We start from the raw sequence: 15,455 nt of genomic DNA, 5'->3' as shown, positions 1-15,455 counted from the left end.
GGAGTCCAAACAAGCGAGTTTTCATTCTGGAAGTATTTGTTTGTGTCTGCATGTGTATGGGATGGATGGGTTCTTCATGAAGACCATAGCCTCATATGAAGGGTTGTGAATGTGTATGGAGAGATAGGAATCACAACCAACAGATCAACTATTCATTAATCTTGCACATAAACGTCTGATCATGTTTTTTATTAAATGGTTCACTTGAACATGCTCAAAATGTACATGTGAATTGTCTCATCCAAGCACACTATCAGCAACCAAAAATACTGTTCATTTTACATGTGGTCTACACATAACAATATACAGCAGGTGTCAAATCAAGGAATTGAGATACAGTCCAGCTACTGGTGAACACCACACCTTTAAACACCATGTAATTCGCAACAATCTTATCTGACAAAGAGAGGAGAAAAGTGCACATTAGTACCTAAACTATTTCCTCTAAGAAAAGGACTTCTCTCCCCCCCACTACTTTTTCACACGTGACAAAATGTATGCCATATCTCTCAATTTCATCCCTTTCCAAGAACTAAAATGTAATAGTCCTGGTCGATTAACACTAAAAAGGCATACTCCCAAATACACTGCCTTGAGGGAAAGAAGCTTCGAATACTCTTATCTCCAAAAAGTTAATTAATCAATATCTTGTTCATTTCTTGGACAGTGCTACTTTAATTTAACACTGCTTGTATACTGCATTTCATTTTAAATAATATACTTATTTTCTCAATGTAAAAAAACCAAGGCCAGGAGAAGGAAGCTTAGGCAGACAGAACACAAAAGATGCTGATAAGTCTTTCTTTCTTTATTTGGTGTTCAACGTCGTTTTCAACCACAAAGGTTATATCGCGACGGGGAAAGGGGGGGAGATGGGATAGAGCCACTTGTTAATTGTTTCTTGTTCACAAAAGCACTAATCAAAAAATTGCTCCAGGGGCTTGCAACGTAGTACAATATATTACCTTACTGGGAGAATGCAAGTTTCCAGTACAAAGGACTTAACATTTCTTACATACTGCTTGACTAAAATCTTTACAAACATTGACTATATTCTATACAAGAAACACTTAACAAGGGTAAAAGGAGAAACAGAATCCGTTAGTCGCCTCTTACGACATGCTGGGGAGCATCGGGTAAATTCTTCCCCCTAACCCGCGGGGGGTGCTGATAACAGTGGATTTTCAGATTATATAGGAACGACAAGCCTTGACTGATTACAGCACTCATCACAGAACTTCAGGGGAAACAAAATCAGATATAACAACAAATACAGGTTGAGACAGAGTATTTGAGGCGCTCTAGTTCTGAAAAATCATAATCAATTCATGGTTGTTAGGGGTCTGAATTGTGAAATTGCAACAAAGTAAGCAAACTACAGCTTTACATTTAACATTTGTCCATAGATTTAAAGCTTGAATTGTCATCCACAAAGTCGAAATTATATAATTGTTTATAAGTCAAGACCTAGAGAATAATTTCTAGTGGCATAGAGAAAAACAGTGGGCTATGATACAGCAAGCACAACACAATCTCATGATCGTTTTTTAATTATCTCCTGCACATCTTTGATAGTGCTGTGGTCTGAATTACAGCCCACTGCAGTTAGACAAATGACAACGATCATTCTTTGATTCAAATCCAATCGTAACAATTTAAAGGAACCACCGCCAGTGAAAAACCAGGTCACCTAAACTTCGAAACATGGATAGGAATATATACATACAACACTCATTCTGCGGTCACCAAAAAGCTGACATCAAAATTGCAAGAACACGGTTCAAATGGTACAGAAAATGTGTGCATGTCATTTTTCAGTCGCATGGTTCCGTATCACAACAACTGTGTGAAGACGCACAAAATACAAAGACACACCTAACATTTGGCGGAGAGGGTCAAGGATGCATTTTCATGTTCAAATCAACGCTCACTAAAGCAGAAGCCTGTGTTGAAACAACACTGCATGTGCATTGCTGTCATAGCAGGTGGCCAGAAAATACTTTCAAATAAAGTAGCCATATATTCATTTTTGACATGGCTTCTACTTCACCCAAATATGCTGTTGTTCCAATGGGATTTCCTTGGTTTGCAAAGTATAACGACTTGTTATTGTTCATCATCTGAATGGGATGTGAAAAAAACTAAAAACGTCTTATAAACCATAGGATACTGAGACACAATGTGTTGCTAATTGTAAAGCCAGATATTTACTGTGCAAGAGGAGAGTTTGATTTCTATACTTCATTCCTAACTCTTCATTATCAAATAACTGAACGGTTCATTTTCAGAAAGTCTTATAATTAAATCTGACAGAACAAGGGAATCAAACTTAAACTTCTGCACTAAGCATCAGGCCAATCTGTCATGTCATAACATGTTGTCTTGAGCACACACAAAGGAGTACACGCTGTATCATTTTGACTTTCATGACATCAAAGCAAGAGGCCGGTCACCGCAAACACTACAGCAACCACCTCCAGATGGTTCCTCCTTGTTACAACGGACACTAAATGCATCAGTTTCTTTCTTTCCGTACTGTCAAAATGCGTATAAACAAAAATATATTCCAACAGGGCTCACCATTAGGGTCTATCAGAAAAACGATGTTCCTTCTGCCGGTTGTGGTAATTTGTAATTATGTTTAGATGCCATAGTATCTCGTATAACACCTAGAACGGTCTGTAGGGTATGCTTGGGATTCCAAGGATTCAAACAGGGAAAATCTCGAAACTCCACCTGAAGCATAGACAGAAAAAAGAGGACACATACTGTAAACAATGTGCTCGAGTTGAAAATCCAGCATGGCCAATTTTAGTTAACAATAACACATAGCTGCGACATATTTACCTGTCTTTTATCTGTTTTGCTGTTGCAAAGCCTCTATCAACCATTCATGTATGAAATTCCATTTTCTTGACTGACGTTACTGTGCAGCAAACCAAGATACCGAATTGTCTTGAAAGGATGAGTGTTAGGTTAGGGTGCACGTACAGCCGTTAAACAGAATGAATTCTCACATCACTATAACTATACGAACCCGTTATCTGATGGTTTTAAAAGCTCAGTGAGACAAAATATGTATTTTACCGCAACACCTCCCTTTATACTGATGCTTTTAGAAAAATTCCTTGTATTTTTGTTTTTTCTTAAATCAATGTACAAAGTTAATATGAACATCAACACATAGTTACTTACCAGCCCAGTGTCTTTGTGTACACCCTTCAAGTTTATCCTGGTCTGGAACTGTATAGAGGGAGGGTGGTATGGATATTTATCTCCGCAGTGCATCTTGAGTGTGAAAATCCGGCCTTCAAATGCAGTCTGGAAAAACGTGAGGAAAAAAAAGTAGTCTCAAAGCATGGAAGTACACTGTCATATCAAATCTGCAACTTCCCCCGTGTACAAGTAGATTCCCTCTACTGTAAACCCCCCCCCCCCCCCCCCCCCCCCCTCCCCAACAATCAGATATATCAAGTGTAGATAGTTTAAATCATGGGAGCTGTAGCCCTCAAAAGCAGAATGCAGATGTTCACTGTTAGTGTTACCATAACATCTAAATGCGTTTCCATGTGAAGTACTCTGAGAGTGACAGAAAGTTCCACCACTGTCTCACTTCTGAGAACCATGTGGGATGCTCATGGTATTGATAACCTATCAAATCAAGCCTGAGGTTCAAAACCCAACATACCATCTTAGTTTAAGCACACAATCTGGACAAAATAGCATGACCACACATACTGTTCAGACCAACCATCTAACTTATTGGTCAAAACCATACTCCACACACCAGTCCTATGCCTTATCATGTCAATTCTGTCACACTGACACAAGGTTCCAATCAATCATTCACTGAAGCACAGATCTGCCCTACACCCACACAACGATTCTTTTAACGTACTTTTACCCATATTTTACCATCCTCCATTTAAAGAAGCATTAATGAGATTTTCTTTTCATAAAGCCAGTATTAATTTATCACCATTTTAACTGAAGACTTGATCTTTTCTGATTTTTGGAAGTCTTTATGAGAGAGTAGACCCATTTGTGCGAGTCCAAATTCTGGCGGTCAACATCAACACCCCCCCCCCCCCCTCCCCTTAAGCAGTTGATAACAAGATGGACAAACCAGCACTTACCCTGGGTGGTCCAATGATGGTTCCTATCCAGTCATTCAAGGAATGGTCATTGTCATTAGCCAAGCCCCAGCTGATGCTGCTGTCGCCTACTCCCTTCTCTCCAAGCTCCAGCTCCTCCAGCAATCGGAAATTGCGGGGAACAACTGCAACACATCCAAAGCATTTGATTTACTGAAGTGTTTACAAATTACATGCAGTGCGAGGCCATAGCTCTAAAAGGGCACAGATCTCAGCATAGGTAGGTAGAGGTCTGCAATTTATTTATTTTTTGTGCACACAGGTGAATGTGGCTTTCTATTTGCCACAACTTGGAATAGACCTTTTTGGTATCTGAGCAGCTCTCGCGAGACACGCTCTTTGTTATGCTTTGAACGTCGTGAGAACTTCGAACCTCGGCTGTCGCAGCTCGCGCAAGATGATGTACCACTACCACATGCTTTGAAGTTTGCGAGAGCTTGGAATACCGATAGGGTCTATTAGATTTGAGATTATATATATGACAGACGCACATCATCATGATCATGACATGCAAAACTTCCCAGATAAACCAGGATCAAGCCAGGCCAGCGATGGTGATGATGAGGATAATGCAAACTTATCATCAGGGCTAGTCCAGAAATCGTTTACCCCAGTGAGAAGACGAAAAGTTCGTTGACCTAACTTTTTTGTTTTGTTCCATGTGCTTCCTGCCTTCTGGTGAAATGGCAGTAGGCCTAATGAATAGCGGGAGTAACTGACCATCTAAATAGTAAATCTAATGCTGAGGTGAATCACTGAATGACAAGAGAAAGTGGACCTGATGAATGAACGTAACTGTCCAGTAATCGCAAGAAACGAAAACAAATGTATACAGGGATATATCTGTAGTCCTATATTCGAACTTTTCAAATGTGGATTGATATATTCATTACATTTTTATCCTGCATTTCACACTTACCGACTGTGCCACTATCATTCGCTCCGCTGCCCGCCATGTTGTTAGTTGCTTCAGTGCGGAGTTAAACAGTGACTCCAAAAGTTGTTCAAAATTTATATCTGTGATCTGTGATGAATATAACATTGTTTTTCGAGAAATTTTACTTTGAACAGTATTAAATGAATTATTTTAAATCCTTTTGCTTTTTCTATATTTTTGCCGGAAACATATTTTTGATATTTAGTGTGAAACTGGTTTGTTTGCATGACGTCACAGCATAGCAAGTTCGCGGTGATTGCAAACCAGCCAAAGCTATGACAGAAGGCTCTCGTTGGCAAAGGAAAGCTCTTCAAGGGTACATTATTATTTGAACACGACTTGCCCATTTTCTTCAGCGTAACGTTTTTTTGACTGGAGAATATTTTCGTCGCAAGAGAAAGGTTATACAAACGTTGATATGTCATTCTCCGTGCATAGGCACAAGAAACTGCACGTATTTGTAGTGCATAATAGCAGCACATATATATAGTACAGTATTACGTTCTTTCAATCTTTGGGTTAAACCGAATCAGTGTCCGCGCATCTTTGTCGTGCATCACATGCAATTTATCAACACCAAAAAACAGCCCCTTTTTCGTATTTTTGTGGACTTGTATATTCAGGATTTAAAGTTACTGGTCTGTGCTACAGCCCTCCCTGGCATTCCAAAACGTTTGACTAAAATAGCAGAAAAATGGGGTGGGAATATTATACAAACAGCTTATTTTATACATAAAAAAAATCAAATTTTGCATGGCCTGAAGGGGGGGGGGGGGGGGGGGTAACTTCCAGCATCATTTTGCATTCATTTGACAAACAATGTTCTAACCTAGCTATCATTATCAACAGGTATTTTGTGATGCATTTTCTTTTTCTTTAACACATAAATAATGTTTTTCTGTGTACTGTACTGATGTTTGATCCAGCTTGGACAGAACACAAATTATATTCCAGTCCATATGTAATGACGGAGAAGTTAAAATGCTGGTACCAACCCTGTTTTTAAATGCACCTGAATTACTTTCTTCACTTATTTTTTCGGTAATTTGTTTCAGTGCGTGGACACAAGTATCTGATGAAAGAAACAGAGAGTGATGGCACAGAGATCCCATCGGATGCAGATCAGGGAAGCCTTGCAGCGCTTCACTTGTAGTTTAGATCCTTCAACAGAGCTAGCTGTTCTTGATTCACTAGTTAGCAGCAGGCCTGCTGCCAGTGTCAGAGACAAGCTTTTGACAGCGGACAAAGATGGCGCTGACCCTGAAGCTGATGATGTGGACGTTACCAGTCCGGCCAACATGGTAGCAACACATGCTGGTAACCATCTGAGAGACGTTGCGAAGCACTGTGGTGATACAAGAGGAGACTTCAACCATGTGGTCAGTGCTGTGGATGATGACCTTGAAGTGGACCTGGGTAATGGGGACCTTGCTCAGTCCCCGTGGAGCAGAAGGTCATCCTCACTGACCACAGATTTAACACCAATACCTCAGAACATATCACATGATGATGCAGACACTGTGCCTTGCAGCTTGCATGCACGGAACCAGGATCAGAACACTTCATACCGGTCAAGAAATGATGTCTTACAGCTGCAGAACATTGACCTGCATTGTTTATTACAAGACTCCTTACTCGCAGAAACGCTTGTTGAATATGTGTTTTTCCGGAGGTACAGCTCTGCTGACAAACAACATGAAGAAGGTAGCACGTCTGTCATGGAGCTTGACCAGCAAACCATTGCTGCCTTGAACAAGAAACTAGACGATGTCATTAAAAGGTATGGAGTTAGATGTATATTTTGTATGCAAGAGAACAATGCATTTCCCACAAACAGCTAGAACAATTAATTCCTTACTTGTCTACAAAATTGAAAAAACTTTGAGAGGGATCGGAGACTCCTGCAATTTCTTGGCTACTTCATTTATACCAGTGACATTCTTGTCTGTATAATGCATTGTCAGAGATTATTCTGATTAGTTTTTGGAAAGTAATGAATGATCAAAAACCACTGTTACCATGGTATTTTTAATTTGCATTATATGCTCACAATCCAACAAAACGGGCATAATAAATTCCATGCAAAAACTGAATAAAACCAAGGTACAGTTTTCTGTGTTTTAACACCACCTGTCCAACAATTTAGCTTTATTATTGTGTAGAAATACATTTGAGTAAAGTGGGGGTCCGTTCATGGTGTTTGGTAGTGTATACTTCTCAGCCAGTTGATACCTTATCAGGGATGTCGTTAGGCATCGGACATAGACCGATTAAAAGGCTCAAATGTCCGATTCACATAGCCGCATGGCGGTCAGATGTCCTATCGTTTTCAACTGAGCGCGGTCATTGTCCGTTTGTGTCAAAAACAGAAGAAAACACGGCGAGCGTCATTCTTGAAAATGACAGTGCCAATGACAGTGTCGCCGCTGAAACTGACACAACCACGGAAAGAAAAGTTTTGTCTTTTGTACAGGACATGGTGTCGGCACAGCAGAAAAATCGCAGAAACGGTCTTTTAACTATCCATGGCTGACCCTGTTTGGTTGGTTAGACCTTAACAGCAAAGAGACTGCTGCTTTGTTGAAATTGACTTTTTTTTTCTTTTCTCATCATGCAGTTTGTGAGACAATCAAAAAAAGAGTGCTGAAGGTTTTGGTTGCTTTTTAGATGCATTCCATTGACAGTGTATTGCACAAAATTATGATGTCCTATTGAAATTTCTGAAAGCGGTCAAATGTCCTTTTGATTCTGAAGAGCTCAGGACATTTGTCCTATAGGTGTGAATTTGTAATAACATCCCTGCCTTATAAAGCATATATTATGCCATTTTCACATTCATTTATTGTTGTTTTTTCTTGGGGTTTTTTCCAGGCTGATGGACTATCCTGTGACTGAACAGTTGGCTTCAGCATTTTGTGCAGTTTTGCAGAAAAGTAAGACACTTTTTAGCGTAAATGTAAAGTTTATTACAAGGAAGATGGTTGTTGTTCTTCTGTAAAGGAAAAAACCACATTTACATATGAAAATGAAAATTTTACTTGAAAATGGTACAATTAGCCTTAGTCATCTTTCTGTTGCTTGTTTGAAGCATCAGGTGAAAATTGTTATTGAGTGAAATGTTGACATCTGATTACTAATGATTTTCTTCCTTGTTTTACGTAAAAGTAGAACATTTTACGTGAAAATTATCTTTGTCGCCAGTGGTGGGAGAGGAATTTTGTTCCTAACAGGAGAGTAAAATACCTGGTACTGTAGTCCAAAAACACATGTGTCATGTACAGTGGAACCCTCCTTTTCAGACCTTAGATTATCTGTACATACGGCCTAACAAAAAAATAAGTGTGGTTACGATAACCTGACCTACCCTATTTTTAGGGGCAGACCCTATAACTTTTTATTACATATGTACAAAAAAACACAAGAAAACGAGTGCAGAAAACGCAATGAAAGCGAAAGCGCTCGAGTCGCACACTTATTTCCCTGTCAAGTATGTTTAATTTGTACACATTAGAAAAAAAAGTGATTGCCTACCTTCCTACCCTATTTTTTGTGGCTATGTTACCTTAACCACACCTATTTTTTTTTGGCCTAACATCTGTAATTTTACCTCCCGTAAAGTATAGTATTGACCATAGCTTTTACTGTTTGATCTTGCAGCCTCTGGGATGCCTAACTTGAGGAAGAAGTTGCTGGAGCATATCATGTTGTGGTTGAGCAGCAGCAAAACTGGCATGGATGACGCGGTCTACAGACACGTTAAGGTACTGACAGAATGTATTTACATTTTGTCTGGGGGAAGAACTTTGAGACATTGCTTCAAGGAGGTGTTTTTTTTTAAAATGATGATGTGTTTTTAATGACAGTTTTAAGTATGTGTAAAGTGGAACTCTCAATTGGAAGTACTCTCATTTCAAAGCAAAATAAGTGGACAGTTTCATTGTTGTTCCCAGACTCAGAGGACAAAAGGTCATTTGGACCTGGATTGAAAATATATTTGTAGTCCAAATATCCTGGCTACAAAAACATTATTTTGTCAAAACACCACCTATATGTCAAAATTAAAGGACGGTCAACCGACCATTGGTCGGACAAAGGCGACAGATCAAAAATGTCAGCGTAAATGACTGAAGACCAAGGCCTGAGAACAACACTGCCATTGAAATATGTAGGCTGTGATGTTGACTGACTTGAGCGGTGTTTGTTAAAAAGGGTGCTTTGAAAATACTCTTTTCAGAGGAAGATAACTTTCAGGTTTTGCTGTTGGATCACCATAAGCTTAATGCTGCTTCATTCTCTTGAAATGTGCAGGCTTTGATGTTTACTGGCTTGAGTGATGTCTGGTCAGTGCTCCGTAAAGTCTGCAGTGCTGGCATATCCAGAGTTTTCCGGGACTGGTCACACAAGCAGCAAGAGGGCTTCTTCTCCAGCATTCTTGAGGTATATTAACCCTGCATCCATGAAAACTGTCTCTGTGGGCGCGAGTGTGTGGGTTTATAAACAGTATTAGCTAGGTACACAGACAAAAAGACAAATTCTTCAATGTCCTGAGAATGCGAGGCGATTTTTTCAGTGATGTACATGTTGTAAACAGGGCTTGAACTTTCATATCAATACACATCGGAAGACAAAATCTGGGGAATCTGCGTGTGTTTATGAACAGTACTAGGTGCACAAAAGATGATGAGGCAAACTCTTCTGGAGCTTGAGAATGTCTTGCAGTCTTTTTCGGTTATGTGCATGTTATAAACAGGGCTTGAACATTCATACTTATAGACACACCAGGAGAGAAAATGCAGGGAATCTGCTATTCTGTCGTTGTGTTTTAGCCTTTTATCACTTTTCATTACTCACTGGTTGACATGAAGAACGTTTGTGAGCAGCTTAGTCTCATGCCATTTTTCTTCTCCACAGATATGCATCAACATGGAAGGTAGCTGGCAGTCTAAAGATGGAGCTGCTCTCTGTAAGTAAATTTGATACCTATTACAATGCAGCTTATCTACCCAATGTCCACCTCATAACATGATCATTCAGACGAGGCTTTTGCTGGGTGCTATTTTGCCTTTTGCTTCGCTTCATGGAAAGGTTACCTTTATGCTGTTTTCAAGACTGCTCTACTATGATGTGTAGATGCAGCAGTGAAAATGAATGGCTGGCATATTCAGATAATGCTATCTGTTTTGCAGGTGTGCTTGCCATAATGAACAACTGCTTTGCGCAATCAACACAGAGTAAAGGGGTAAGCTTCCATTAACAGCTCTTGTGTTTTGAGCATAGCAATAGGACCCGCCATTTTGACGGGACAAGTATAATGCTGATGAGTCAAAGACCGAAAAAAATAGGGCTGTGTGAGACAATCACATCACAACCCCCGAATCATCCCATGTGTCGTTCAAAATAGCAATATATTTTTATCATGATAATGCAAAGGCTCTTTCACAGGTGCGTAAAAGCCATGTGGCGATATATGCCAGAAGTCAGGTAGGTGTTCCGGTAGCAGTGTGCCGGAAGAAAATAAAGGTCTGAAGCAAAAGTTCAGGCAGAGCTTATGCACCCTATTCCCTGTAATCAAAAACCACAAAGCACTGTAAGTTTTCTTCTCCTCTTTTCTGTGTGAATTCAGCCTGATGGAACCCTCATGTTTTTTAACTTCTCACACATTTTGAATGAAAAGTCAGCTGTGTAATGTGTTGAAAAAAACAGTTACAAAATCATCAGCATTTGGAGGGTTTGCCTTTCACTTGTATTTTGCAATGGTAACCAGCGTTTTGAAATGTTCAACCAATGTTTGATGTTTATGTTGTTTCAGAGTGTGGGTGAGTTACCTACCTACATAGTGGAGTGCGTTCTGACCATGGTGTTCAGTCTCATATCTCACCCCCAGCTGTCCGTCCGTGAGACTGTCGCCAAGATCATGACCTCATACATGGACCATGTTGACTCGCAGGTAGGCAGGGCCGGACCAGTAAGTTTTTAGGGGGGGGGGGGGGGGGTTAAAATGTTGAAGCGGGGGTCCGGGGGCCGCAGAAGGCCCCCGGTGGGGTCGAGGGGCGAAGCCCCCTTTTTGCAATATTATTATTATTAAGCTCTCTCTCTCTCTCTCTCTCTCTCTCTCTCTCTCTCTCTCTCTCTCTCTCTCTCTCTCTCTCTCTCTCTCTCTCTCTCTCTCTCTCTCTCTCTCTCTCTCTCTCTTTTTTTTTTTTTTTTTGCTGGGGGGGGCTAAAGCCCCCAAAGGCCCCCCCCCCCCCCCCCCCCTCTCGTCCGGCCCTGGAAGGTTTATGGTTTTCTTAACTTATCGTTAGATGCAGACTGCAAGTGCAGAGCAGTACTAGTATCATTTAACTTTCTGGTATTTAAATGATGATGTGCATGTTTGTTGCGTGCACAAATTCAAAACACTCTCGAGATGTATGATAAGGAAGCACAAAACACTTACATTTTTGTTTTGAAAAATCTAGTTTTTGACTGAGAATCGTGGCGAGTTCTCCATAGGGATTTAGCATCTAGAGCTGATTGATAAGCTTTCCTTTTTTCCTTTCCTTTTTTAACAAATCGGTTTGCCTATAACATTACAACAAGACAGGCTTAATCTGTTGATTTTGTCAGGACATGTTGGATCTGATGCACCAGACGTTGACCTTGTTGAATCCCCCTGCAGTGAAAGAAGATTCATCAGAGGTGACGTTTTGCATATCTTTTAACACCGGGGGGATGCTTTTTAATTTCACAAACATTTTTAAACACCTGTTCTCAAACTGCTTTGTCCATGGGAGAACTGTTGGCTTGAAACTTGTGTATCACCTCATCTGAGGTGAGGAATTAGTACAGCGTTTAGCACCAATGACAGGATTTCATGTCATATGCATCTGTTTTGTGATGCTTATTTGTCTGTAAGAGAACTGTTAGCATACAACTTGAACTGGTGATGTATGATCAATCTAAGGTGTAGTTTCATACCATGTACTTAAAGAATAGATTGATGAAAACTTTTATCTCTTCTGTTGCAGTCGGTCTATTGCATTGAAGCCTATGCAGCAGAGGGACTCCTGAACATCTGCACCTCCATTTTCAAGGTATTTCAAACAAACCTTTTCATTGACATTGTGATGAAGAAAGCTCATGTCTTTTTGAGCATTTTATATACTTGCTGCTATTCCGACCAGTGAGCTATGTTTAAAGTCCATTGTGAGAATGTCTTTCATGACAAGTGTATATGTTTTAGTCTGTTCTTGGAAGGTGTGGACTACTCTGTCAGTTAGCAAAGAACACTGGCAGTGATTGAAAGGTCAGCACTTATTCAGTTGTTATAATCACACACACACACATGCATACACGCACGCACACACACACACACACACACACACACACACACACACACACACACACACACACACACACACACACACACACACACACACACACTCTCTCTCTCTCTCTCTCTGACATTAACCCTTTTTTACATTTAGTCAAGTTTTGACTAAATGTTTTAACATAGAGGGAGGAATCGAGACGAGGGTCGTGGTGTATGTGTGTGTCTGTGTGTAGAGCGATTCAGACTAAACTACTGTGCCGATCTTTATGAAATTTGACATGAGAGTTCCTGGGTGTGATATCCCCGGACCTTTTTTTCATTTTTTCGATAAATACCTTTGATGACGTCATATCCGGCTTTTTGTAAAAGTTGAGGCGGCACTGTCACACCCTCATTTTTCAATTAAATTGATTGAAATTTTGGCAAAGCAATCTTCGACGAAGGCCGGGGTTTGGTATTGCATTTCAGCTTGGTGGCTTAAAAACTAATGAGTGAGTTTGGTCATTAAAAATCGGAAACTTGTAATTAAAATTATTTTTTTATTAAACGATCCAAAAACAATTTCATCTTATTCTTCGTCACTTTCTGATTCCAAAAACATATATATATGTTATATTTGGATTAAAAGCAATCTCTGAAAATTAAAAATATAAAAATTATGATCAAAATTAAATTTCCGAAATCGATTCAAAAACTATTTCATCTTATTCCTTGTCGGTTCCTGATTCCAAAAACATATAGATATGATATGTTTGGATTAAAAACACGCTCAGAAAGTTAAAACGAAGAGAGGTACAGTAAAGCGTGCTATGAAGCACAGCGCAACCGCTACCGCGCCAAACAGGCTCGTCACTTTCACTGGCTTTTGCACTAGCGGCGGACTACGTTCAGTTTCATTCTGTGAGTTCCACAGCTTGACTACATGTAGTAATTTCGCCTTACGCGACTTGTTATTTATTGAAATTGAGATGCACTTAATTATGCTCGTCTCATTTCTACTTTTGAGACTTTTGATGTGTGGACAAGTTGTACCTTCAAGCCCCTGTTTTCTACTTTATTACAGGCATTACCTGTGAGGAATGTGGTTCACCTGTGGTTGACTCATCGTGTGGCTTTTCTGGCCTACCTGTCTCATGGTGCCTCCAGCGTTCGACAGACCACCAGCTCCCTCTGCATGCGTGTCGGTCAGTGTTGCAATTGCATTCTTCTCACTTTCTACTTTCATGTTGGTGCGGATTTTCTAAGATTTATTTGAGATCTGAAAAAGGCGTTTCTCATGTACTGTGTAAACATTATCTACCTTATTACAGGTTTGGGTGGATGAAGGTAATGTAGTTCTGGGGGCATCTGCTTTACCTTCTTCACATTGTTCTACATTTTTGTCTGCCCCCCCTTTTTAGATTTGTGAATGTTATTTAAATTTTAGCATGGCACGTTATTAGGATTTAAATAAAGCGGATACAGCAGGGGATGTTTAAGAATGAGAACCACATTGAGAGCAGGAAAGGTGTGCGGGAGAAAGTACTCAATTGAGTGGGAACTAAGTGCTGGGTGGGACTGGTTGACATTGAAGTTTGTGTGAGATTTTAACCCAGATTGTCATTTTCCCGTGAACATCACCCCAAGTCTCCTCAGCGTGAGTGACTTGCGAACGTTGAAACACTTTCTTCACTGTTCTGGATTTCAAACAGCAGCCCTAGGTTTGACTTTTACACTACTACTCTTTATGTTGTAATACAAATGTTGTTGTTTGTGTTTGCAGCAACTCACAGTGAAGGGGGTGCAGTATTGTTGAAGGCAGTGTTGTATCATCTGACACAGGCCTGGCATGTCAGTCTTCAGTCGCTGGCCTCATGTCATCACTTTGTCCAAGGTACGGCTCAGCTGTAAAACCTGTTGCATTCTAACACTAACACTAACTACAGTGCATATGCAGGTGTATACGTAGAGGTTACTTGCCGAGTCTCAGTGATTATTAAAAATAATGGTCGAAATTAGCGGATCATGAAAAATGCGAGCTTCAGCGAGCTTTTTCATGACCGCGAACTGAGACCATTATTTTGTATAATCACTGAGACGAGGTGTGTAACCTCTTTATTCCTCCTTTCTTCAGTTATTCAAAGAAAAGAGGATTTTTTTTGGCGAAAGTTTGATCGAATTGTATTCACTCAACCAGTCAACCTGCGCAGGCGATCGATTAATGCGCGGTTGTATAGTTCCGTGAAAATCATTCCATTCTGTTAACACTTCTTGTCAATGTCCATATTTTGGACTAAAATCAAGAATGTGATATGCTGTTATTCTGCTGTGGCGGTAAAGGCAGATATTGTGTGTTCTGTTTATGTTTTAGTATTGCTTAGGATTATGTTCTTTCGTCAAATAGGAATAGCAGACGAACTTTTGCACCCGTGTTTCAACGTTAATTACTGTATGAAGTTCAGTTTTCTGGGGAAAATAGTGTATGAAACCGCTTTATGTTGTGATGAGATGTGTGCATTTGGTTGCGTGTGATCTGTTTATAAAATGAAATATTGTTGAAAACTGACCGTCGGATTGCAGTCTGTTGTCGAAGAAACTGAGTGAAAAGAAGGGGAACTACTCTTGTCGCTAGACAAAGTATGAGTTACTTGCCTTGGGAATTTGCTTGTGATGAACGTTTGTGCACGGCAGATCTAGATTCAGAAAACAACCGAACTCATGGATTTTATATGGAGATTCATGTGTTCAGGCCTGTAGTTGTTAATTTAAATGCGGTATGTTTGTATTGTTTGCTCCATGAGAGATGTATACTTCGTACATTAGAGCGTTCGGAACTTTTCAGTCACAAAAGTAGTACCGACACAGAACAGCTTCTCAACCCATTGCGCTATCGAGGATTCAGGCTGTTGTTGGCTCGTTATTTGTTTGGTTGCTGGGTCATTATCGAAAAATAACTAGCTCTACACGTTTACAGAGGTAAAGAAGCAGAGGGGGGAATAAATTTGATTGACTGATCTTGGTTGTGTGTTTAGGTCATCCACCTCATTGGAGGGGAGGCTGATGACAGTCTTCC

General features: G+C 40.1%; 2 protein-coding genes across 2 annotated transcripts in view; one reads left to right on the top strand and one right to left on the bottom strand.

Moving 5' to 3' along the window:
- Window positions 1-174: 174 nt before the first annotated feature.
- Window positions 175-5,126, bottom strand: LOC138974698 (ubiquitin-conjugating enzyme E2 variant 2-like). The gene is made up of 4 exons (XM_070347421.1): window positions 5,074-5,126; window positions 4,137-4,279; window positions 3,196-3,321; window positions 175-2,736 (listed from the first exon to the last, which is right to left on the bottom strand). Exons 1-4 carry the CDS (start codon window positions 5,108-5,110, stop codon window positions 2,593-2,595), a joined length of 450 nt encoding a protein of 149 aa, XP_070203522.1. The 5' UTR covers window positions 5,111-5,126; the 3' UTR covers window positions 175-2,592.
- Window positions 5,127-5,327: 201 nt separating this feature from the next.
- Window positions 5,328-15,455, top strand: part of LOC138974671 (uncharacterized) — a 27,972-nt gene continuing 17,844 nt past the window's right edge. The window contains exons 1-12 of the mRNA XM_070347393.1: window positions 5,328-5,407; window positions 6,147-6,871; window positions 7,963-8,024; window positions 8,749-8,852; window positions 9,400-9,528; window positions 10,003-10,054; window positions 10,278-10,330; window positions 10,901-11,038; window positions 11,698-11,769; window positions 12,099-12,164; window positions 13,467-13,587; window positions 14,166-14,276. Of these exons, the coding sequence (XP_070203494.1) occupies window positions 6,186-6,871; window positions 7,963-8,024; window positions 8,749-8,852; window positions 9,400-9,528; window positions 10,003-10,054; window positions 10,278-10,330; window positions 10,901-11,038; window positions 11,698-11,769; window positions 12,099-12,164; window positions 13,467-13,587; window positions 14,166-14,276 (1,594 nt within the window). The 5' untranslated portion in view covers window positions 5,328-5,407; window positions 6,147-6,185. The remainder of the gene's footprint in view (window positions 5,408-6,146; window positions 6,872-7,962; window positions 8,025-8,748; window positions 8,853-9,399; window positions 9,529-10,002; window positions 10,055-10,277; window positions 10,331-10,900; window positions 11,039-11,697; window positions 11,770-12,098; window positions 12,165-13,466; window positions 13,588-14,165; window positions 14,277-15,455) is intronic.

Source organism: Littorina saxatilis, linkage group LG1 (assembly GCF_037325665.1).
Source record: "Littorina saxatilis isolate snail1 linkage group LG1, US_GU_Lsax_2.0, whole genome shotgun sequence".
NCBI classification, from domain to species: Eukaryota; Metazoa; Mollusca; class Gastropoda; order Littorinimorpha; family Littorinidae; genus Littorina; species Littorina saxatilis.
This window is presented reverse-complemented; position numbering and strand designations above follow the sequence as displayed.

What these genes read in the sequence shown, in the direction of transcription:
- LOC138974698 (XM_070347421.1), bottom strand. Translation starts at nt 5,110, where the DNA reads ATGGCGGGCAGCGGAGCGAATGATAGTGGCACAGTCG. An exon ending in GAATGATAGTGGCACAGTCG is followed by an intron (nt 4,280 to 5,073) that starts GTAAGTGTGAAA and finishes GATGTGTTGCAG; the next exon opens with TTGTTCCCCGCAATTTCCGA. An exon ending in TACACAAAGACACTGGGCTG is followed by an intron (nt 2,737 to 3,195) that starts GTAAGTAACTAT and finishes TCTATGCTTCAG; the next exon opens with GTGGAGTTTCGAGATTTTCC.